The 26,512-nt window shown below is 45.5% G+C and overlaps 1 protein-coding gene across 3 annotated transcripts in view; it reads right to left on the minus strand.

The window, feature by feature from the left end:
- Positions 1 to 22,819, minus strand: part of Dll (homeotic protein distal-less) — an 87,032-nt gene extending 64,213 nt beyond the window's left edge. Inside the window, exons 1-2 of one of the 3 annotated variants that reach the window (XM_077415161.1) lie at positions 20,891 to 22,819; positions 13,181 to 13,404 (exon numbers count right to left, since the gene is read on the minus strand). In XM_077415161.1, coding sequence (XP_077271287.1) covers positions 13,181 to 13,404; positions 20,891 to 21,401 — 735 coding nt within the window. In that variant the 5' untranslated portion in view covers positions 21,402 to 22,819. Of the gene's footprint in view, positions 1 to 13,180; positions 13,423 to 20,875 lie in introns of all 3 variants that reach the window. The other 2 variants (XM_077415158.1, XM_077415159.1) reach the window with 2 other exon arrangements.
- Positions 22,820 to 26,512: the final 3,693 nt, after the last annotated feature.

Below are 26,512 nucleotides of genomic sequence, written 5' to 3' on the forward strand. Positions count from 1 at the left end.
CAAGTTGATTGATGCGACTGATCAATCAAGGCCGTGCCTCGCCTCGCGGAAATTCTCGTGATTGAATTCAACGTCACGTGGAAAAATTGCGTAATCTATCCTCTGTCATTCGCAACGAATACCGTGATCGCAAAAAATAATCTGCATCGATAAACGTATATTTATCTACAGAACGAACAAATCCTTAGACTTATTATGGAAATTAATTCATATATCAGAATTTGAAACAATCCGCGCAATAAATGTGAGGAAGTTGAATTAAGTAAAATAAAAAATGAGACATTCTAAAATGCGCGTGAAATGCCCGATACAAATGTTATGCACAATCTTCAAGGCATGAAGGCTAGGCGAACACCTTCGGAGGTCCGTACTTCTCTCCGCGAAGGCCTGGACAAGGTTGTAAAACGATGCCCAGGCCCGAAGCAATGCCGCAACTATGCCGTACGTAAAGCCCCGTAGAGCGGCAATAAAGAGAGAAGAGGAAGACACCGAAGAGAGCACGAGGAGGTTTGTCCGGAGAAGGCAAAAGAAGCTCGCCCGCGCTTCGAATGGATCAAAGAGAGACGGAGCAGCGGGAAGGGATCGTCAACGGGCACGAAGGAAGCCGCCATGAAACAAACGAATACCGAAAGGGCCGGCCGTGGCTGTCGCGGCTGTGCGCGAGCCGCAGTGGAGGGAAGAAGGTAGAGGAAGGCGACGGTAAGAAACCCGAGAGAGCAAAAGCACGAGGACGCCGCCACTTCAAACGACCCGCGCATGCGTCCTCCCCCTTCCGTCTTCTTTCTTTTCCGCAAGGTGCCTGCTGCTGTCGGCGAAGTAGACCAGGGCTGAGGGTACACCGCGCGTAGAGAGGGAGCTGAAGGGAGAAAAAGAGACGCGGAACGACCGGAGGGGCACCCGGGATGACTACTCTGGATTCCTATAATTGTTCATTTTTGCAAATTCCACGGTTTTTGTCCGCCATCGCAAAGTTCGGTAACCTCTGACGGAAACTTTAGTGTCCTTTGGGATGCTTCGAGTATGTTACCGCCTACAACGTGGGTGAAACGTGGGAAGAGGATGCTTCCTTGATGTTTCACGCAAACAATTAAATTTTTAATTTTTCCTTATCTAAAAATTCTATATTAAGTAATTTAAAGTGACGATTGTGTACCTTCGTATTGTCTCGAGAAATAATCTGACAAATATATAAGTAAATATGTCAATAAGTCAATATATCTGATGCGTGTGGTCTATTCGCGTGATAAGAAAATTATACGCAATGTATATGATTATTTCGTTTAAATGGGCTGCTTATAAGAATTCTACAGACAAATCCGAGTGTTCGAACGAGCGTTGTCAAAGGCGAAATCTTGTCTGAGAAGAAAGATTGCTGCACGCGTGCACCCTGTTCCCAGGTTCCGCGGATCACAAACGGGTCGGTTTCTCGGAGTGTTTCGTGCGAAATGCATAATTCGATCGTTGCGCCGTCGTTAGGGCTTCTCCCCGGTGTTCCCACCGATCCCGACACGGGGCTTCTTTTTTCTTGCGCCTCTTCCGTCCTGCTCCGGCTCCCGTACCTCCTCCTCGGCCCATCGCCTTTCCACGAAGTCGTAGAAGCGAGGTGATTTTCGTCCGATACGCTCGCGTGCAAAGCGCGCGAGAGAGTTTCGAACTGGGACGCCTCGTTATCCGCTCGCGGGACCGACGGTTCCTCTCGCGAGAGTCCCTCGGTCCCTCCGCTTCGTAACCGGCTACGCGGAATCCGCATCGCGGGGCTTTATAAAGTAGCCCGAACGCGGCGAACGCCTCGTGACGCGTCGATCGCGACGGTTCTTGACGGGGAGGAAGAGAGAAATCTTGACAAATTATAGTTTTCGTATCACGAGAGGGACTCTCTCCTCCGGCTCTCCGCTCACGCTTTGGGTATCCGTTTGGAAAGAGCGAGCGAGTGGTCGCGCTAACGTCCCGGTGGGTCTCGACAGACCGAGCTTGTCGCAGTATTTAAGACGCAGCTAAAGCAAACAGAAAATTGTCTACGACATTGTGGCGGCCGGTCTCGAGCGGTCGAAAGGTTGTAATTATTATAAAGCCGATTTATTGCGTCGTGATGCTAAACCGCGTGGCGTTTCTCTCCCTCGGAGATCGCTCGCGACGAAGCTACCTATAAGAGAGGAGATACGGGATAATAAACTAGTCACCGGGATGCACGGAGAGTTCAAAGTTGAATATAATTACCATAGTTGTGTTTACTCATCGGCAAGTTCGACTGAAATATTTACGTTTACGCTGAAGCATAAGCTTTACGTAAGATATATGTTGTTGATGTTGAAAGCGCATTGAAGACCTGTTCTTCGGGCTTTCATAAGAAGTCCTTTTGCAATCGACAGATTTATTTATTTATCTGCACAAGTATTAAATTAGATGTACGTATAGACACTTGAAAAAAATGCAACGGGACATCTATCGGAATGGCGTCTTGATAGGGTAGGTAAGGTTGGTCGCGAGGGCTCGCAAATAAAAAATCCACAAGTGGAGGCAAAAATTAAAGATCGTCACGACAAGGTACTGTCGGATGAGACGACCGCGCGTCTTCCCTCCCGCTGCCCACCTTCGGCACCCCATCTTCTCCAACGGCTATGCACGACTGGTACGAGAGGGTTCGGATTTACCGGCGAAATGTTGGATTTATTAGATCGAGATACGCGTGGGCGTGACCCGCCGCATCCCCCGTCCTCTGCTCCCCGCTGCTCCATCGACGTCGACCTTACCGTTAGGTTACGTACGTGCGTAGGGGCCCTTCCAGCGAGAGCCACCTAAATCTAAACCTAAAGCTAGACGAGAGGAGAGCCCTGCGTGGCGCACGCACACGCGTAGAGTATCAAGGTGGATCGCAAGGCGTGGACGCCACATCCTGAATCCTGACGGAACTCTTCCTCGCGCCCCTCGTCGTTCTAGGAATCGGAGGGACGCGGGTATCGTGAATTCGATCGTCGGCGCCGAATGATGATTTACGGGCGAAAAGGAAGGAAAGAGGAGAGAAGCAGGAAGAGGAAAAGAGAGGAAAGACTGGAAGGGAAACTGAAACGCACGGCGAGAGATCAGTGGGTCCGTCGGCGCAAACATTCGTGGGAATCGTTGTTGCTCATCCTCGCGACGACCGACAAGCGTGCGCGATCGAAACGAGATCCGCGGGGACGATCGCAAAGTACCGATAGATCGCGTGACGCTTCGCAGAAGACGCGAAACGCGGGATGGTGCTTGTGGGACCAGAAAGAGACTCGACGGAACCGCCGCGCGCCGTCTCGTTGTGGGAACTCGGGGTGCGGTTTTTACGGTCAGTATAGATCGGTGATTTACAGCCGAGGAAGAAACGGAAGAAAGAGAGAAGAGAAGAGAAAGAAAATCGGAGAATCGTCTGTGACGTTCCAAACGCGCACTTTACGCAGCCTAATACGCACCGAGTGTTCGATGTCGAGCGTCACGAGAGAGTGGTAACGAGACGTGCGTGTTTCGGAGCGGAAGCCGCGGTCGCTTCCGCTGAAAGCCGTCGCCGGCGCGCGGCGTGTAGGTGCCTCGTCTTGGAAAATCGTGCCAACGTCGAGCCGTCGAACGGAATGGGTCGTCGGAGAAGGCCCCAGGAATCGCCTCCTGGCGAGTGCAAACGTCAGCGCGACTCGCCAGGGTTATTTACAGCTTCTTGGCATGGAGAGGCGAGCGCGCGGCGCCGCGGCGGAGCCCGGGCGCTGCCAGCGAGGAGGAAGTAACGATGATTTATATCCGCTGCTACCAGTCCTGCTCCCAACCCGCGATAATACCAATCATTATCATCGCTTAATAACAGGCATTACTGCCAACATTGAAATAATGCATGCGTGTGCGTGCACGCCTGTGTACGTATGTGCGCGCGCGCGCGAAAGTGGACGAGTGAACGAACATGTGTGCACGTACTTCACAAGCTGGCCCTGCGAAGGGTGTTGCTCCCTCCCTTATTTCTCCACCACCCACTCTCTTTCTCTCCTCTTCTTTTCTCTCTGGCAGGTCCGCCGCCGCGCAGTATTCAACGACGTTGCCGGCATCATCCGCGATACGAGGCCGCGGCGTCAGCCGTGGCCAAGTCAGGTGCGAGCCAGCGCCGAACGAAGCGCAGCGTGCGCCGCCGGTGATCTTCCTGAAAGATCTCTCGACAGGGAAGCCGGGAGGAGAGGGCGGGGTACAGCGGGGCAGAGGGTTCTCTTCGCCGCGAAGGGATTCCTCGCACGAGGGAGGCAGGAAGGCCGCGCTGCCGCCGCTCGAAAACCCCTCGAGCCTGTTTTGCGCGAATTCTTCTACGCTCGGCCGTGGTTCTCTTCTCGAGGAACTCGCCGACGCGAGTTCACCTCAAGGACGATTCATCTTCGCTATAAGCTATCGCGAATGTCTCAAATATTTCTGGTGGTACGAGAAGTACTGCTCAAAAAATGTCCTCGTCGAGTTTAAGATATTCAGCGAAGAAAAATATGTCTATGACAGTGCACTTAAAATTATTTTCTTTTTCTCTCTCTCTAGTTCGCCTTTACTTCCTATTTCATATTATTTCATATTAATTATATATTCACACATGATTGATTAACTTCTTCACTTGTTAAACCTGTGCTCCGCATTTTTGCTAACGACTATCGTGCGTTTCACGCATGACGCCGTGATTATCGCGGTTAAATATATTATACGTGCGGCGTTAGGTGCCATAACTTTAACGAAACACGTGTCATTAAGACGCACAACGATCCGTTACGTGTATCCCCGCACACGACTTCGTGGAAGTAAACCCGTGTTGCGAGCAACGGGTAATAAAGAACACGAATCTTTCGGACGCGCGAATCGTGTCGAAGAAATCACAAAATGCGAGAAACCCTTTGATTCTGTCCCTTTTTTTCCCATGCGAATCGTTTCGCTCCGCGTCCGAATTCACGTGTAACGGAATCGCGACTCGCCGCGTTGTTTCTGCAAACATCGAACTGTGTAATTATTGGCATTTGAAGCGCCGTGGGAGGTATCGCGATGCACGCCATCGTCCCACGAACGTGGATACATATACACGAGTTAGTGCGTGAAAATAATTATTAGCCTCCGTTTGCACGGCAAGAGAAACGTCACGAGGAGGCAGAGTCGAGATGAGACGCCGCTATGTCGCGGACGAAGAAAAAAGGGACGAGTTTCCGGTACTCCGCTCGGTTTCTTTTCCTTTCTCCGCCGCGAATATCCCGCTGTCATGTCGAGTTTCCAGTGTTTCCACCAGTTAAAATAGACATTCCAGAATATGTTTTATCAAATGTTTCGGATTTTGAACATAAAAAATATGTACACAGTAAAATGGTGATACACACACACACACACACATTTTAAATACAATATTAAATGATATTTAAGTGTTCAATAATTTTCTGGTCACAAAAATCTTATAGCTTTATATTTCTGTAACTCTCAAATAAATTTCGTCATATCTCTCATAATTGCTAGCAACAAGTTGAAACGCGTAGACGAAAAAGGCCCCAGCACTGCAATCGCGATCAACGCGCGTTGACAGGTTGACTGACACAGCCTTCCGTTGAGCATACCCAAGTCGTGACTTGCCTCTCCATTGTCTCCGGTAGATTAAAAAAAAAAAAATAATCAATAAGCGTCCTGTCGCGGTCGCATCGTCTACCGCGAAAAGACGGAAGTGACAGAAAATGACAAAAAGTTACAAAAACTTGCTGCTGGGCGGGCGAGGGCATGCCTATACAGTTCCGCACTTAATGAAAATTACTGGACGTAATCCAAGGATAATTTCTTTGCGACGCACGTGTTGCCGTTGATGTAATCGCGATTCGATACGGCTTTAGCGGATTCTTGCTGTTCACGCCGCATTTGACGCTATTAATTATTACCGTATAAGAAACAGCCTGATATCACGCGCTGCGCGCTTGCGTCACGTGTGAATGACACGCGCGAAACGTTGAGAGATTTCGATACAAACCTAGAAAAACTGGCAATACCGGATCGCCGATATCCATCTAAAAAAAATGGCTGTACATTTTCCCTACATAGTGTATGAGAATATCAGCGCGTGAAAAAAAAAAATCGTCGTACGGTAGCCGAAGCCGATAAGCCGTTGTCCCGGACCGAAACGCTACGGCGAAAGGGAAGTTTCTCGGTACGCCACCGCAAGAAACTGATGCATGTCTTCCAAGAAAACAGGTCAATCAAACGGGTCAGTAAACAGTTTTTTATTATCAGTGTAAACCAGAATTCGATGTACTCTCTAATAGTTTCCTCGTTTAGTTTCTACGTAGTTTTCATGTATTATGTATTGTATAATTAAGTGGATTTATGAAATTTTTTATCTAACGGTTTTGATATGAAATTTGTATGGGGATGAATTATAACGAGATTTTACTGCACGTAATGTGATTTGCTTCGTTCCTTGCACGGTGAACGACAATCGTGTATCTCAGATGTATATGTACGTATACAGCTAATCATGTCTAATGACAGAAGAAAGTACACGGCGTAAGTGGCGATACTCGATGTGCTAGCTGCGACGTTTCTATTAAACAACGGAAACGTCAATCGTGCGACGTGTTACAAGCTTCATCGGGGAAAGTTCCACCGGTTGCTATATCGGCGAAACTGTCCACGATCTTAGACAGTGGGGCAAAAAACGCCTAAGAAACTTAATTTTTTTTAAATAATATCACATACACTTGTAAAAATTTGTCTGTCGCGGATATAGTGCATGTTTGTAATTGTAAAAGTAAGTATATACGCGAATGCAAGACAGGCCGGCGTCGCACGCGAAAAACGCACGTGTACACACACACACACACACACACACACATATAACTCACGAAGAAATCCGTTAAAATCGTGACGCACACGTAAAATGCGCGAGCGCGCGTACACGCGAGTCGTCGGAATAATAAGTTGTATCGCGTCGAGGATCGCGTGCGCCGCGAAACTTTCCCATTTGTAACCGGTGGACGGCGATCGACAGATACAAGCCGATAGCGCGATGTCGGTCGAACTTCTATTAGTTTTATTGTACATATCGATAATGGCGAGGGTGGGCTGACATGGGCCCACGTGTGAGAGCGCGAGCGTGTGCGCGCGCGCGTCGCACGGGCTGAAGCTGATCGCGCGCGATGGACACATCCCTATCTTTTGACACGCACGGGCCGACCGATGAGATAATATCGCGATAAGCGGGATCAATGCCGGTTAGTCGCGATTAGAGTACGAGAAGATCGAAAGGGTGAAGCGAGAGAGAAAATATAAAGAAGAAAAAGAAGTAAATTTATTATTTTGGGCCAAGGCCCATCACAGAATAAGTGTAACTATAAACAAAATATATGTACGTAAACATCAAAAGGCTGACAAATCTAAAAATAAATATAAAAGATATCGCAAAACTAGAGCGTACTTTCTCTCCCGCTTATATTCTAACATATAAAAGGTTTATATGTATCAGGTATCAAAGAAAGATATAATGTTTTCAACAGTCTTTGGAGTTATAAAAATGATTGATTAGTGAATTCTATTTATTTACTTGTTACCATTTAAGTGTGATGCGATATATTCATTCCATTCCATTCTAAGTAACTTCGCAAGTGCGGAGGAGGGGCGCAAATAGAAAAGTATTTTAATTAACTTCACCGAAAGCGGCAGGTTTCCTGGGGCGGACTTCACGTCGCGTCAAACACGCAGCCAGACCTTTCGCCGAACTTCGTAAATCTCGATTAAAAAGTTTACACGGTGATGTGAAGTACGTTATGTTTCGCCGGATTTCTCCAAAAGTTCCGAAAAGCCATTAAATAACGAAGTTGTTCTCCGCTTTTATCGATTCTTACCGGCGAGCCTAAAATTCCCAAGCGTCTCGAATGATTTCGCATATGTTATATGTGAACTGTCGACACTTCCCTTATTAAAATGGTTAATTAATTAGGAGATTAATTAACGTACAGCTATATATATGAGTCGCAGCCCCTGCGGAATCGCCGTGTATATGCAACCACGTTTGAACTTACTGACGATGGCTTGTGACATTATTTTGGCAGCAAAGCTAATTTTTCATTCAATGATTTATATCGCGGAGACGGAGTCATCAATTACTTCGCTTACATTGTGTCCCAACCAGAAATTGATTCTACTATCTCCCATATCTGCTTTATAACTGCGCTAGAGCAAGAGCCCTATTATAGTAGATCATTAATAAACTTGATAAATTCTCTCTAAATATAACCTACGTTTTTTTTTACTCTCTGTAAAACTTACGCATTTTAAATCTTTTACACCTGTGAATTTGTTCCAAACTATCCAAGTTTACATAATTTTAATTATAAAGTATCAATCTACATTTTTTATTTTGTACAATTACAATAAAAGATGTAGTCATTCTCTGATGTTTATTTCAGAATATATGATTATGTTATCCCCGAAAAAATCGAATTGAATGCAATGCCTAGCTTAATAAGTTCGACAATTAATTTATCTATTTTATTTGGTAAACCCAAGATGTATCGAGATACAGACCAGCGTCATCTCTGCCACGTATTACATAATAAATCGCCCGAGCATTTCGTGTATCCGCCACATTTATTCAATAAATAACACTTTCATAAATTCAACGATTTATTGCTGGGCCGGCGGTGACCCCGGTGATCCGATACACCATACCCGTGATTAATTATCCGATTCATTGTTCCCTGCGAGAAACTATGTCCGCTATCTAACACATCTGGTCTGATAACGGAACGAAAGGCTTGCGGACCGCCGGCGTGTGTGTTCGTGTTATATATGTACACGGCGACCGCAGTGATAGGCAGATAAATGGACGCTGATAAATGCGCGGGAAAGGTAGACGAGGGAAAGGTGGAGATATACATATACAGAACGGAGACACACGTTATCGGCAAATCGACGTCTGCCACGAAGACGAGGACGACGGAGCGTTTCGCAAGTCGGCGTCACAGCGGTAGCCGGAAAAAGGGAGAAAAACCGCGTAATGATTTTATAGTCGGGAGGGAGAAAGATACACGGAGGAGAGACTGGTCAGGAGAGTGGATAGGATCTTGAACGTGATCTGGGCTAATCCGCTTCTCTCTTTCGCTCTCCTGGAACGGATACGATCAAGGTTCTCCGAACCCAACGTCATTTCATGCATCTCGCGTATGCACGTTGTTTGCGCTGCAGCCGTGTTTAGCAATCTTTTACGTGAAAGATTGGAAATCAGTTGTCATAAAGTAATTTTGCAAAGTGGTGGACTTTAGCTTGATTTTGAAATACGAAAATCAAAGAATCAAACCATCTAGAAGTTACTTAGATATATAGTATACGTATACACTCTTAAAATCCACAATAAAGAATAGTTTTTCAAGTACTCTTTAGAATGTGTCATTTATAAGATATTTTCGAGATATATAAACTAATAGAAATCAATATATAGAATATAGATTAATACTAATATATGTCACTAACTTGAAATTGCAAAGTTATTCTGTAATGAAATAATATAAGGACATATATAAATGTTCGATAGCTAAACATTTACTACTTTTGACAAATGACACTAACCGTGTACCTTGTACATTTGTAAGATATGAATGATGCATGAAGATAAAAGCAGATTCAAATTAATAGTAAATTTGATGTATAAAATTAATCTGAAAATCTAGCTTGCAGTCTCTCGCAATTTCGCGTATCTTTTTGATGCGCGGCATCAATTTATTAATATTTTTTTTCTCTTTTTCATAAATTCTTACGCCGAGACGATCTTTCCAATACCAATACAACGATGAACGGTAGCGGACGGAGTGTATTACTTGTGTTCGCGGACGCATTCATGCATGAATAATAGTTACCCACCGCGCGTTCATCTACTGTATGAGCGGTGTTTTCGATTATGTGTACGGTGTTTTTCCGCGAAGCTGTATATCGCGTGCAGTGCTGTCCAACTACGTGACGCGCGCGCGGTGGTTGAATCCCCGAGCACCTTGAACGCGATTCGCGGCAGCTTTCCGATGCGTAATTTATTTTTATTCGCGGTAATTCAATTATATAAATATATAAATTTATAAATTATTATATAAATAACATAAGTTTACTCTCGCTCCAAATATATTGAAATAAATCAAATTTAGTATATTACCGTCGTTCGTAATATTAATTAGTATGAGATATACAAATATTTTTTGTTTTATTTTGTGCACATTGTGGCTGATTCGCATGAGTTTTCATCTCCCAAATCGAATCGTCTATCCTCGAGAAAATTGCAAAAAGTCCCTCTTTCTACGAGGACGCTAACGTCGCACCCCATGGTAGACGGGAGCACGGCAGGATTTCGAATTCACGTCGTGTAATCGCGCTTCCCTCCCGCGACTTTCGAATCTCGCTTCAACGTGTTCGCATTCCCGGGGCCAATGAGGAGAGATCGGGCACGTTAGTCGCGGCGAGGAGGAAGAAAAAAGAAGCACCACGCCCAAGGTACGTGGCAGGAACGCAGACGGGCGTGTTGGTGCCCACGTTTCTACGTATATACATCCCCGCGAGCGAGCGAGCGAGCGAGCGAGAGCGTGTGCCCATGTACTTCGCGTGTGCAAGTACTCCCTGCTCCCCTTCCTTTCCCGTCCCTCTATTCCCTTCTGGCCCCCCTCGGACCCCTTTCGCGTATCACGTGTACACCGGCGGCACGAACGCTACCACGTCCTCAAATTGAGGCCCCGGAGAAAAAAAAGATGCGTGGCCTCACCTCGATCCTCACCGCTCCTCCCGCCCTCCCCTTCCAATCCTCCTTTTCCCTGCCGCTTCTTTCTCTCTCGCTCATCTGGAGGCTGAAAGAAAAGAGGAAGAAGAGGAGGAGAATAGGGAGAGCCGGTGGGGAAATGCGAGGGGAGATCGCCGGGGGGACGACGAGGCTGTCGTGCTGGAATAAGGAAGGGAGGGGACGAGGAAAGAGGAGAAGATGGAAGTGACTGAAGGCTAAGGCGCCATGTTGGTGGCGATGACAAGAAAGCCAGCGCGCGACGGTAGCAGAGCCAAGAGTGCAGAGGCAGAGGCGCTTGGTCGAACGCCTTGATTGGACGATTACGGATTATGCACGGTGCCTGCTGAAGAGCTGCACCGATCGCGCGCGGCGAACATTCTTCGTTACGTGGCGCGGGAGAGATGCTGAGTGTTTGACAAAAGGTAAAAGTCATCCCTCCATTTTCAGAAAACAAAAAAATTCACGGTTGTACCTAATGCAAAATTCAATTGCTTCATCAATTTTTGCAGTCGCCCAAAAAGAAAAATTTAAGATTTCACCGTTTTTACGTTCTATAATATATTATAATCAGTACGCTAAGATTGATATGTATGCCGTACGGCCATTTCTATTAGTCCGTGTCAATTAATTCTTATCCGACGAAGATTAAATAACAGAGTGCATTCTGAGACGATCACGTATAGAAAATGTAATAGATAGTCTCCCGAAGTTTCGTAATTTAATTTCCCGCCGCCGACCGCGGCTACTGCTGATTTCGAACGACCGTGTTTAGTAAACAACCAGACGCCGACTGCTCATCAGGTTGCGTCGCGCTCGATTCACTCGCACACGGGGGGAGAACAACTCCCGCGGTGCTCCGTCTAATGAAATTATCCGGTCCGGGACCCCCTGCAACGACATCAACCAGCTACGACAGCCAGTTATCCCATGATTACGCGATACGCAGTTACGCGCTGCACCATGACGATTATGTGCACACTTCTTCGAGGGGTGAGGAACTCACAAAGAGCAACCGCGAAAATTGCTCCATCTCGTCATCTCGAATCGCATCGGTCAATGGAACGCATATAATTTCGTGTGAAGGAACGTGCAATCCCGTCAGACCGCACACACAAATCGATATAGTAATATAGAAAAAGGAAGTAACTTTACGACGGTGTTCGGTGTTTAATAAGCTGTCAATATGACACGCAAGTCGATCCGAATATAATTTCAATTGTCTTCCGCGAAATCGTCCTAATTAGCTATACGGAGACTTCGGCCCGTCAATAAATCGTCATCTCCCGAGACATCTATAACGGACAAGTTCGGAGCCAATTAACCTCTCTCCGATTATGTAGCTCGATCTTCCTAATAAATCGTTAATTGGAAACCGCGCGACGGATAATTGGCGAAAAATCTTTCGCCGACGAGCGCATAGAGCCCCGCCCGCGTGCGGAAAGCTAGCGCAAAACTCGCGCGATCGCCGGGAGAAAATTTATGGCCACCTCGTTAGTCCGGAAACTTGTCTCTTTCGTTCTCTTTCCCTCCCTCGGTAACACTGGACACTGGCGGCAACCCTATCCCCGATGTCCAGGGCGTGGCGAATCGGTGATTTAGTAAAGTCATTTGTGCCGATAACGCTGACAGATGCCGTTTATCGGGGCTCCCGTTACCGCGAACCGCAACCGAGTACGCAACTGGACCCATCCATCGCGAGGAAAAAAAAGATCGTTATGCCGTTTTGGTAAAATTCAAAAATTCTAATCACGACGCAAGATCGTAATTAGCGAAACAATCGCGTGCGATGCGTTGTCGTTCGCGGAATTTTACTTGTTTACGCGATTTCGACACAGGTCTTTCCAACGGTATAATATTTCCTGACAAACCGTATCAGAATGAAAAACCTGTTTTGCCCGCGGAAATATATATCACAGATATTTTATCATTCGGTGAAAACGTACTGTCAACTACAACTGAAATAAGTTCTATAGGTAAAATATATGTACAAAGAGAAAATTTTTCTATATCACGAGGCATAATGGTTTTCTCCCGGAATATCGTAATAAATATTCGAATGACTGATGGACATATCTTTCAGACACATCTCTTATCAAACTAAAACGCCGTTTATATATAAAACCAAAATTCCAAATAAAAAATTATTTTTCCAATAATCCTCAATAATTTTTGTCGTATCCCATACATTAAAACGACGCCATTTTTAGTCGGGTTAAGTAATCGAAGTGCGCAAAATCCAAAACGCCCCGTGTGCGTTCGCCCTCGGCAAAGTATTGTATTTTACGCTCACGTTTATCGCAATTTGTTTACGCCAACTTGTCACGAGTGGCGCGAGATAAGAGCTGCTTATCATTGGCCGACTATACGTCGTGGGAAGCTTGCGCTCTATAGTCTGCTGGTCTTAATGTCGATAGAACTTGCCTGCGTTTGCGTGAGTCCGAGGCTGGCCGCGAGCTCCGCTCTTTCCGGTAGCGCGAGGTACTGCGTTCTCTGAAACCGCCTGTTGAGCTGCTGCAATTGCAGGCTGCTGTAAATCGTCCTCGGTTTCCTCATCTTCTTGCCCTTGCCGTTCCTGAGGGAACCGCCGCCGCCGCCGCTGAGCTCGTCGACGAGGCTTCCGGTTTTATCACCCAATGGCGAGAGGTCTGCGAACATGCACCACCCTAACATCAACTTTCAGAATCCTCGTCACTGCTCGCGTACGAACTAAAAATAAAATTAAACTAAAACCTGAACGGGGCAATTTCGATAACGTATCGCGATATTACAATGGCGGAGATGACCGACGCGGCTATTGATTTCTTTGACATTAATAAATTTGCGTTTGTGATAAATATTTCAAGGAATTGCATAATGCAAGAAAGTAGAGAAAGACAACGAAATAATAAAAATATAAAAAAAATATATACACATTTCTTCTTGAAAAAAAGTTTAGAGAATAAACCCAAAATGAGATTGAGATTTTGTAGTTAATAATTGGATAATCATTTAATACAGTTGTAAAATTAAGAATTTGAAGTATATTGAATTTGATGAATTCATATAAGTTTAAACGTAGAAAAGAAAACACTTTTAATTGAAAGAAATGGGTTGCCACTTCATTAGTTTTTTAAAGATATTTCTGAAGTTTTTTTTTCGCAATAAAGCATCGAAATGCACGGTTAATCATGTCATCTTTCTGATTGCACGGTTCCGAAGATCGTGCAAAATGTAAAGGTCGCTGAAGCATTTAACCAGAGTCTTATCGAATCGAAATTAACGGAAGTGACGCGTCGTTTTTTCGAAAAGAAGAAAAAGGGAAACAACAGCACAAACACAGTCGGAATATTTTATTCGACAAGCCGCGCGTAATTATCTGATAAAATAAATGCATTATTCAATTCACATACAATGTATTGTGATAATTAGCAACAGTGCAGAGAATGCGTGCTTTCGTTACGTCGAAAGAGAGAGAGAGAGAGAGAGAGAGAGAGAGAGGGAAAAAGCCCTATACAGTGCGTTAACGGCGCGGTAATTAATTACGGAGCCATATATCAATCTTAAAGCGATGGCGATGCAATGAAGTATATAGCATAGCGAGCTCGATAGAGGTGCACATCGTGCCAGCGCCTGCGCTGCCTATCTCGCGTGGAATCTGTTTCATTATTTTTATATCGCGATTACGACGTTGCGTGTTTTCATCGGGGAGACGCGGGCGGCCTTCCCGGGAGAGAGGAGAGCCACGGATCTTGCACTATTAGGGCCACCGTTTTGTCGTCCGCGAACAGTGAGAGAAGAAAGACGCCGAAAGACGCGTCGAACACACAAACAGAGATATCGATACCGAGACTTCAAATTAGCAATGCGATGCGACGCGTCGACTTGAGGTAGTCGAGGCGCGAGATATAGTTCCTTCTCTCCCCTTCCTCCCCGTGACAATTAGCATGACTATTAATTAGCGTAATTTACGACGAGTTGCCAGACCTGCTGCTCACGGGCGTGTGATTCTTCGTGATTTATACATGAGCACGTCACGCCGGCGACGGCAAGATCGACAAGGCGCGGATCGATGGAGAGTCAACAGGGAGGCTTTTGATCGCGCGTAAAAGAGACAATAATGATCCTCCATAAACTTTCCACGAGGTTACATCGCGCCACGGCGCGATGCAATCGCGTGTTTGCGCTCGTGTTTATCTTCCCCGTGCAATTTCGAGGCGATACTGGGCGTGTATGCGATATTTAATATCCGCGTAGGCGCCCTCAGCTCTTTGACGTTATGATTCAACTCACTGAGAATATGACAAAGAGTACCTAGATCTAATTACTGATATTTTAATCATGACATTTACTTCTCGTTTCTGACAATCAAAAGTTAATTTAAATACTTAAAATCTTTTCAGTAAGACAGTCATTACCTATACTTATATTTGTAAATGTGTTATTTTGCTATTTTTATTTATTTATAAGATTCGTCACATATATATATATATATATATATATATATATATATATATATATATATAATTGTAGTTAGAATCAATCTGGAAAATATTCAAGTAAAAGACGAAGAAACTCAAAGAAATAATGTACTTTATAAATTCTTTTATCGAGAAATTCTCGTTCAGAAGTTCCTCCCCTTTATCATAGTGATGCAACAGTTAACACCGTCGCGCGATGTATCGACGCGTGACATAGCGCTCAATAAATTTTATAGAAGCGTTAGCCGCGATTACGAGGCTCCCGTTGTTAATTATAGCCGATTAAAGGCGACGCAATATGTCGACCGAGCGGGGTGTAACTCCGCGCGCGCGTAGCGTGAACAGACGAAGGTACTGTTTTACGGATGCACTCTCTTCTCTCTCGCGTCGTTCTGCGGGAGTTCACATTCTGCGAGGGGATAGGATAGAGAGGCTAGGGTTATGGTTTTTAACACCGAGGCGTATGCAAAGTGCGCGGCAGCGGCAATCGGCAGAAACTGCCGCAAAGTAGCACTTTGCGGCGGTGAGCGCACGCGCGCGCGCATTTAACCGCCTCGGATCGCTGAAGGTTCTTTTACAGAGTCCGCGTAATCAAACCGAACGTATGATAATAAGCCCACCGAGCGATTAATGCGACGTTGATAATCACACGGTAGGTGCGCGGCTCTCAATCCAAAGAACTCGAAATTACAAGGTGCGTCCGTCTCTGCCCTAGGCTGGACTTAACGCAGCCTGTCTAACATTGTCGCTCTGAACCGACATCTTGTATTTCCACATCGCTACCACATTGCGCGCGAGGAACCACATTGCGATGAAAAAGCTCCCCCGATTTCAATTTTTGTATTTTGGCGTACATAACTGTGGAAACTGTGAAAACACATCCTTTCTTTCGGCCGGAGGCTGCTATTGAGAAATTTCTAATTATTCGATTGAAAGGTTTATAGAGTTTAGGTTGCCTAACTCATAATTTCTAAATAAGCCGTTCTATATTACGCGTATATACTTTAACTTTTTAAAATCTGAAGTGTCTTTTAATAACCAGATACGTAAGAGTAAAAATAAACGCATATTAAATATTTTATTATTAATTTTGAAATTTATCTATAGTGTTCTCACGCGTTGATAATATTATGCATTATCCGATTATCTTCGGGATTAATCGGCACATTCAAATTCTCAAATATGTTTCTATTAAACTTATAGACATTCGCCGCTATTTTAAGAATTCAAATTTGAAGACTACAAAACAAATAGCTACAGGAGTATCTTCAAGAGAGTATCTCTAGAAAAAACATGAATTCACAAATTCGAGCAATTCGTCTAATTTGTAAGCGTGGGTCGGCGGAGTTTGAGAAAGGCCAGGTCAGCGCGCTCTTCGGGTCGGTGTATCTATACCTAATCCTTGTGAAAACAACCGTTTAATACCTAATCCATCATTCGGACCCGGGGCACGCATTGTCTTTCGACCGTTCCGGATTAAGTCGGACGGCGGTCGGACGTCAGGTGACTGATGCGAGCAGGAGATACCGTGGGGCTCCCCGTCTGATACGAGAGAGTAGCCCCCGCTAATTGGATTCCAGCTTCAGCCACGTTCCAGCGTTCGTTCGAAGGGAAGAAGGACAACGGGCGTGACGCGGACGCACGGACAAGCCAGTTAATGGCCGGTTCATTTGTCACGACGATAAGATTGGTCGCAAAAGGTGCGCAAAGGCGCCGGGGTATCCTCGCCGCGGATCTCGACGAGCTGCGTACGCGCGGACAACCCCTCCTTTACGCTCTCGCGGCTCCTCGCTCGCTGGATGCTCGTATAATCTCCCGGACAGCTTCATTAGCGTTGGTCGAACTGCAGTCTAAGAGCGTTAACGTCGCGAACAACCGCGATAATCGCGACGTCGCCGCCGAAGCACGACTCTACACCTACAAGCCGAGCTTCTAAGAGAACGCTCGTAATTGCGCCGATGTTACAATCGCGAATTTACGCACGTTGATTACGAGAGAAAGAGAGTAAGCGCAATGAAAGTATCTTTATCGGGAGAACACGTGTGCGTGATGAGAAATTTCGACGACATTTCCGACAAGTGATATACCGATTGTTTCAACTAATGCCGCCATTATATTTCACATATTAACGTACGCTTAGCTTCACGGATTTTATTTCACGCGTGACAATGCAATGATCAAAAGATTTATTCTCTTCATGTCACAAGCTTATACGTATTATCCGCCTCATTTGTTACTGCAAGAAATGCAAGTAATAGCTAGTTTAAAAAATAACGTCTTTTTTTACTTCTATTTTTATTAATTATTTTTAAACGGTATATTAATTAATGCTATATTAGAAACGCGTGATGTTTTAAAGAAGTTTTAATGGTGCAATAATTGGACATTTTTTAACGAAACATTATTAACTGTTAATTAACATCAACAATGTCATTGGTACTTCCATTTTTCTTGCGGATAATAATTTTAATAATCAATTATTTCTCGAATTAATTTTATTCAATTATTCATAACAATTATGATAAACCGTAACTTTAAGAACAAGCGTTGCTCTGATCGATTACTCATAAAGTATAAGTAATTTATTACAATATTAGGTATTGCAAATTCGTGCAATTACCGCGTCACTATTATTTTAACCGGATAATCAAAATCGTTCTGAAATAATCGTAAGTTAAGTTGTGGTCGCCAGGATAAATGACGGAATCGTTCTGACAATGAGCGACATATACAAACAGCGTGCTCGTTAACAATCAGACAGATCATGATTGTGACTTCATGCATATTTTCATTCGATTAATTAAATCGACGTGAACGTGAGTGCCGTAATCTTTGTCATATCAACTTTTACATTCATGCATTCGTTTTTGCGTATCTTCGCTTTTGGTACATTTTCCTGCGATATCGCAATAATAACGTAACTGTCCTCTCTATCAGAACCCCGAGAAAACTTTTCCGTAAAAATACCGAAGTTATGTCAACCCTTCGATGAAGTTCCTGCGATGCAATTCGCGAAGCAGATCGAGGATATGCCAGTTTGCCACTGTGCGATTTGTGAAAAGTGAGAGAGCCGTGCATATAAGTAAGCGAAGGAAAATGATCGGGCAATTTAAGGGCGAAACAACACAAGTTTTCCGCGCGTCGCAACGCAACCCTCCGTGCGTGAGAATTCAACCCCCTGACGAACGATCGGCCGATCTGGCGCCGATCGTTCGCCGCGAGCGAGTAAAAATTGCATCCGCGCCCGCGGATGGCACGCGGATTCTTCCCGTTGGCGGAAAAGTTCCGCCAACCTGCCGCGCGCAGCGAACCCTTTCACGCGGGCTTTCGTCGCGAGATCACCGGTCATTTTCCGGAAAAGCGCCACGAAAATTGCCCGTTATGCCGAAGCAGCGAGGGGTTGTCCTCGCGATGGATTACGCAGAATTGCCGGACTTCCAGAGAGAGAGAGAGAGAGAGAGAGGTTGCCACATGCCGCGGTAGCGGACACACGCGGCAGTCGTTAGTCGTTACGAATTCATAGACCGCGGGACAGAGAGGGTACGAACTGTCGCCGCTATATCCCGGTCGGTTATGCTCCTGCGAACCGTTTGCCTAAGCGCGCCAACGGAATTCCTCGATATGTGCTCTACACATCGCGCGCGCGCGCGCATGTTTCCGCCGTGATAAATTATTCGCCGAATGTTGCCGCGGTTTCAGAATATTTCCAGACGGCCACTCTATCCGGTGCTGGTGTTTGAAAATGCGATCGACCGAGAAAAAGCGGCGCAAACGTCGCCGCATGGAGCCTCGTGGCACGCAGACTTCCCACGGACGAAATAAGTTATCTCGATCACGCGATTTCGCGATGCGGATACGTATATACGTACAGCCGCATCGTGTTTAGAGTGGTTTAGACCATTGTGAGAGAGAGCCGCGTTAGACGTATTCAAACAGACAAATAAAATAGAAGTTCCCATTACGTAACGAGACAATCTGTCGTCTAAGGTAAACAATTGAAGCTAAATGCGTTTATTATTTGTCCTGACTTTTCCACCTATTTTATTTTCCTCATCTTACGCGTTGATCTTAATTAGCATCCCGAGATAAATAGCTTTTTCGAAATCTAACGATAACCAGTTTGAAAACACATTCTAAAATTAGTCGTTATAACATCGTGCGCACAAGTGCCATGCCTCGAGCGATTCCGCGATCCACGACGAACTTGGGGCGAATCCGATAATGATCGTAATTAGCTGACTCGTGATTTCGCGCGTAAAATAAAAGTCGCGATTACATCGTGCTAATGCGATTCCGGAAGGTAAAAACACGCGAGAAGGATAAGCGAAGTGACCGAAAGAAAGCCTCTGCCAGCAGCTCCCGTTTGATCCGGAATCTTTTTGTCTCGTCCGTTAGAAGCTTTACGGAATTTTTTGTGGCCTGAGTGGATTCCCAGTCATATATCTTATTTCGCTTCGTGGCATTGTACTGCGTAGCATAGGTAGGACGTCGACCGGCTATACTACCTGCTACTTTAGATTCTTCGAATACGTTTAGACACAAGCAGGAGTAGGCTGAGGAAATTTATTTAACATTTTACAAATGCCTTTACTTGTCCTTGCTCCATTTTTTTCATTTTTAAAGTTCATTTTAAACCTTTTTTTTTAAGCTCCTTTTAAATCCCACTTCTACAATGGAGACAAGGATTATATGAAGACATTTAAATGTCTCCGTACCATACATTTTCTAAAAAAAAAAAAAAAAGAAAAAAAAGGTCACGTATGGAAAACAGCGGTGCGATTCGGTGACTCGCCGGGAAACGCGGCAGGAGTAGGAACCGCAAACGGAAACCGAGCAAGCGAATCGCAGTAAGTTTGTTTCCTTTTTATATCGGTGGAACAGCACGTTGTCCGATTGTCGTGCTTTACGTCGCAAAACCGTGAACGTGGACGTTCCATTTGTCGTCGCGCGGAAATTTACTTGAGCGAACGAAGACATTCGGCGGCCGAGCGCGGCAATGAAGTCCTACCGATGTGTAAAAAAAAAAAAAAAAGTCGTAATAACAAAGCGACCGCTGCGCGAGATACAGGTGACCCACCGGAAACGCCTGTCGCCGTCTTATTTTGCTACGTGTCAAGATGACCGTATCGTTCCTGACAAATGTGTGTTACGACGACTCTGGGGCACGATATACTCAGTTGCGCGACTCGAAATCGTCCGCGTATCAGCGTGCCTATATCTGTTTATCTACATCTACGATGTGAGGCTCAAGATGAATATTCAGGCTAACACGCTTAGGTTTTTTTTTTATCTCGGGTCGTTGACGTTTCCCCGACGCGAAAAATGGCATTGGAACTTCTGACTCGTCGTTGCCGGACGATCGATTATTGAGTTGCAACGAACGTTTCTTTGCGACCCATCAGCAGTCGGCACTTTCATCTTGAGCCCTTCGATGACATCTCCGTTCCACTTTGCACTACCACACTCGCGCACCAACAAGCACAAAATTTGCTTCGTTAATTATCACGCTTATTCTTCGCGATTCCATTGCACCGTCGCCGTCGGCGCGAAGTCGCTGATCCCAGTCGCGGCAGTCGGCGACCGCGAGAAGAAACGGAGATGTCTCATCGATTCAAGTTAACTGCTACAGTAAGGAATAAAAAAGGCTGCGAATACGTACAGTTGGGGTACTCACCGTCCTTGGGCGGCGAGGGGCACTGGGGGTACGTTCCAATGTGATATCCGTAGGCGTTGTGCTGGTGCATGGGCGCGAACGGATATCCGGCGAGCGATCTGGGACTGGGAAAGCCCGCGTCCGCGTGCTGCTGATTCCCGCTGCCGGGGCCGGAGCCCTGATGCGCCAACGATCCGACTTGGTGCGAGAACTGATGCGCGCCCGGGACATTGTGCCCGCCCGGGTAACCGCTCCGCAGACTCGCCGGATTGTAGAGGTTGTTGTGCTGGAGCTCGATGAAGGCGGACTTGCCGCTCTGGGAGACCGGCGTGCTGGAGGTCGTGCTGTCGCCGCCGTTGCCGCCGGGTGGACCGGGCGTCACCGAGCCCAGGCCGGCGTGATGAAGATGCTGCTCCATGTCGGAGCCGGCGCCCCCGGTGCCGGCGCCACCGCCGCCCCCGCCGCCGCCGCCGCCCCCGCCGCCACCGGCCGGTCCGCCGCCGCCGCCGCCGCCGCCGCCGCCGCCCGACATGCTGTTCGGGGTCGGGGTACTCGACGGACAGGGGTCGCCCGCCCCGAATGGGCTCCCCAGGTCCGTGAAGTTGAGCGTCGTCGTGCTGCCCGGACGCTCCACCTTAAACTCAACGTCGATGCCGCCGCCGCCACAGCCCGCGACCCGAGCCGAGCTCGCCGACGACGTCGTCGCCGCCGCGACCGTCGCGTGCCCTCCGTACGGGGCCCGAATTTTGGGACTTCTCTCCCTCTCTCTCTCTCTCTGCGACGAGCGGCCTAAACTCCGCACGTGCGCGCGCTCTTCCCTCGATCGACGACTACGTCGACCGCGCGTCGGAAGAGCCGCGGGGAGTCATCGGATCCGCGAGGAGTCAACCTCTGACCGTCTCTCGGGGGGGGCGTTTCAGTTCCAGTTCCACTTCTCAGTTTCTGGAACTTGCACGGCGGGATGTCGCGCTCGCGATCTCTCAATTATTGTATTATATCAAGTTGCACTATCACGTTACGACTCGTCGTTCATCTCCCATAGAGGATTCACCACGGTTATTCACCATCGGTAGTTTCAGAGGCGGTTTTTTTGTCGCGCGTGTTACTTATCCGTGCGTCGCCGCTCGCGCGATTCCGAATTCCGACGCTTTCGTTCGTCAAGTTCGGACACCACTCGTCACACTCGTCCACTTGAGTCACTTCACGTCTACACACGCGTAGTCCTCGCGGGAAACACTGTAGGTATAGGTAGTCGAGAGAGAGAGAGAGAAGGAGAGAAAGAGAGAGAGAGAGAGAGAGAGAGAGGCCAAAAAGAGAGTTCCCCGGGGATCGATGCTACTGTCCGGTTGCCGTGCGTCAGCTCGTCGTCGCTCGGCCTTCAAACGGAGACGCGCCGCGACGGCGTGACCAGACCGTCGGCATATCGGTCCTCTTCACTCGCGTAACAAAACGTTACACCAGTGCAGCCGCGAGACGTCACTCGATCACTTTTCGGCACACCAGTCTCCGAGACGTTCACCGCGAGCGTCGTTCCCGCGCCAAACCAAAGGTCCGCCGATCTCGTTCGCGCGAACGACGAAAATAAATCCTGCGATTCGTCGCGCGACCCGCGCGATCCTGCACGAGCGCAGCCGAAAATCTACTCCGGCACTCGCGTTCGTCCGCGCCAATTTAATTGCACGCCGCACGACCGTAAACGCCCGCGACACGAGCGCGCGCTCGCGCACCTCCTCGGCGACGGGTATGGTTTTTACACGGCTCGCCGTGCCGCGATTACCTGGCCGACGAGCGTATCGTGCACACGCTCGGCGTGTATACGCGGCGGACGTACCCGGACTGGAGACGAAGAAGGTAAGGGAGGAAGAAGACGACAACCGGGGCGTAGAAGAAGAGAGAAAAGCACACACGCGCGCGCGCCTGGTTCCCAGTAACTGCAGTGCACACCGCGCGGCGCGGACCGGTATAATGATACATAATGAAGCCGGAGCCTCTCCCCGGAGCCCGGCTCACCGTTTCCGAAAGTCGCCGCGGTGGCGCTACTCAAGGCCACGCCTATGGCGAGCGTGAGGAGCGCGCGCGATTGGCGCGCCGCGCCGCTCCCCACCGGCCGTACGTGGATACCGCGACGGCGATTGGCGCCGCGGAGGCCATTATGGTATCCAAATGGGAGTTGCTGGGCGAACGGGGCCACGCCTGTTTACGCCCGGACGCCCTCGGGGCGACCGACAACGCGGAGGTGTTCTTCTGTATACCTGGGGAAGTCCGTTCGTTCGTCGCGCGTATTAGGTCCAACCGATATCGTCGGGGATATACCTTCGAGAAGAGACTAGAGAGACCGTCGGTCGAGAGTTTGCGCGTCGCGGAATTACGTCTGTTATTCTTTTCGACTCGCTTAATTGGATTCATTGACTAAATCGCGCTATCAGACTCCCTGTGACAGAAGGTGAGAGACGAGTGACGTTCCAATTGTTGAGCCCTTGACTTTTCGATTGTTATATACGAGTCGAGCTGAGTTCAGATGAGCCGTTTACTCGTGGATATACACTCTTCTGGAGCTGATAGTCTTGGATATACGAGCACGCAAAGAGTCTAGTTTCTGGAGCGATATCTATCTTTTCAAAAATTTCGTTTATATACATATATCTATATGTAGAAAAGATTGCAACTATACGTTTACACTATTTTCATGAACTTAAAGTCGTTTTTCGATAAATTCGAGAGAAATTTTTTCTTCTACCTCTCAAAGAAATTCATCCAATTTTTTCAAATTTTCGGTTTCTGGAAATCTATATAGTATTTGTTTTATATTAACTCGTTAACATGTTATATAATACAACTCATTAATTTTTTTTAAATTAATTAACGGTGTAAGTAAAAGATGAGTGTTAGCTTCTGCTTTATCCTGTTTTATCTCTATTAAACACGTGTAATTCTTATTTTTATTCTTAGTTTTCTCAGTTATCTTATTTTTACATCAGTTTGTATCTTGCTTCTATTTTTCTTCAAGCATCTTACTACAAAAACATGTGCATACGGGAGTAAATGATATGTAAATAATGTACATTAGTATTCGCTGAGCTTATTGGGTCTGTGAAATCAATAAGCCTATATGATTAGGTGGGTCAGAGTCATCTCTGCGGAAAATTTGTTTATATCCAGATATAGCTCGAGTCTTTGACCTCTATTGGGCTACGACGTGATCTTTCTTTGACCATTCGTCCTAAAATTATGGGCCATTCTGGCCGAAAATTTGGTGGATTCTGCTTTCTCGGTTATCGGCTGACGACACTTTGGCAGCAAAGGACGTCCTTTGCTCCGCCCATTAATCCTCCACGAAGGGCGTCTACTCTCGGCAGAAGATGGAGCGTACGAACAGCGTGATATTTTTTCCCCCTCTTATTCTTGTTGCTTCGAAGCATACACCGCGCCGCGGCACCGTTGAGATTGCATTAATCGTAAGATTGGCGATAACGAAGCATCAATGGATTTAACAATAATCGCAGCTGATTAAGTCCCAAAAGATGATCAACGCAACAGATATGTGATAATGAACACTATTTAAGAAATTATTTATACATTTTTTAAATTCATGCTACGATTTATAAATTTTGCATTCGAGTGTAAATCGCTACTATATTTTTATATTTAAAATTATATAAAATTTGTGTAATTAAATATTGTATTGTAACACATAATATAATGAGTTTTTTATGAGATCAATGTAAATAAAATTAACTATACTCATTGTATGTAAAAATTACTTTTTCTGCATCTAATTAATCTAATTGAATTAAGCAATTTGGCACATATATGTGCGACGGTAGCGATGATACAGAATAATTTTAGCATGAAATATACGTATAAAGTTTGTAATGAGGCAAATCTTTTTCCCGATATCTGCGATTCACGGAAATCGAGTAAAGATTATATAGATTAGATCCTGTTCGCGGATACAGTCTAATCGTGCGTATTTTTACGCATTCATTAATTATAACATAGATACTATATACTTATCAACGTAATTAATTTAATGCGTAAATCATCTTGTGATTGGATATTATTTCATTAATTCTTTATATTCGTAATTAAAATTAATGACTTTTTATTATGCGGCGCCTGGCGGGTGAACTCTGATGTTCTCACGATGACTGATAAACAAATAAATAAAACATTTTCTGCTTAACCGCAGTGTACTTTGTCAAGTGACTTTTGTTAAAACAATTTTTTACAATATTAATTATGCTTTTGATTTTGGTCATACGATTGTATAGGCATAGAACATATATTTATTATACATGCGTATGTATATATACGTAGATATCTTATATTAATTATTTCGATATTATTAATTGTTGAATTAAAAAGTTTAAAATAAATATAAGAAACGTGTGTGTTACAATTTTTTTATTAGTATCAAGCATATGACTTTAAATAAATATTCTTATCGAAATATGCTTTCAATAACATACGGAGTGAATCTGTCGGAAATTTCAACAAAACCTTAGAAATATATTCCGGGGAACGGTTCAAACAGGAATTCGTTGATCGTTGTAGCACAGTGACCTAGAGACATTATTTCTTTCTGCATTATAATTATGCTTAATCAGACAGAGCAAGCACAATTACTGTCTTGAGCGTGGTTATCGTCTACAATGATATTAGTCGCTAAATTATATACCATCTATTAACATTGCGTCACGTTTCGCTCTGGCATACAAGCGATGCTTCAATTACGCGAGGTCTTGTTCTCGATACGTTGAAGAATGCAACATATTAATTATACGATATTATAGATAATAAATAATTGTCCATACAAATGCCCAAAAAACGTGAATATTTTTTATTTTGGGAAGTTTTTATATATATGCGACAGTTTTTTGTAAAATAAAATTTATGCGCGCGATTGAAATATAACTGGAACATTTTCATTGTATGCGACTAACAGCATTCTTACGTTTAGATTCTAATTATTTTTAGCATAAATCTATATGTAATGTGTAAGCGAAAAGAGAAAACGTTAATATTGAATAACATAAAACTTCTAGTAATAAAAGAATAAAGTTTATGCAGAAATCTATTTTGTGTGTTTTATTACAGTGACGTTTATTATATTATAATGACGTTTTATTATAGATCTATAGTAAAAGTTTGAAGTAAATTTGGAATTGCGTGCAACTGTAATTGTAAAATACTTTCACTCACATAAAAGCTGTCGCACTGGGGTAATATTTTATTGGGTATCGAAAACTCTTCAAAATTAAATATAGATATGATAAATTACTAACAGCAAACCGCGTTCAGAGCTATTACATTTTAGAAACAACGTTTTAATTTTAAAAGCAAACACGTATATATAGTATGTAGAACGGATAGCGAAGACGAATTAGTCGCGTCAGTGGTGCGCGGTAAAAAAATGCGTCTCGAATACAAGACATATGGAGAATGGCACGAGGCTCAAATTTCCTTACGTGTCCCTTACGAAATCACTTCCCTCTTCGTAATACTGGGTGTACCGATGCGCCCGCGCCGGGAACGGCACTAGGCCAAACGAGCGTGGCACGCTCTTATGGCGCGAAATTACATTGGGGGCTAATTGCATGGCGGCGGTAGCGCAAACACGTGTCATCAGTCGACCGCCACCAC

This window comes from Temnothorax americanus, unplaced genomic scaffold (assembly GCF_048541705.1).
Source record: "Temnothorax americanus isolate GAGA-0224 unplaced genomic scaffold, ASM4854170v1 Scaffold4, whole genome shotgun sequence".
Taxonomy (NCBI): Eukaryota; Metazoa; Arthropoda; class Insecta; order Hymenoptera; family Formicidae; genus Temnothorax; species Temnothorax americanus.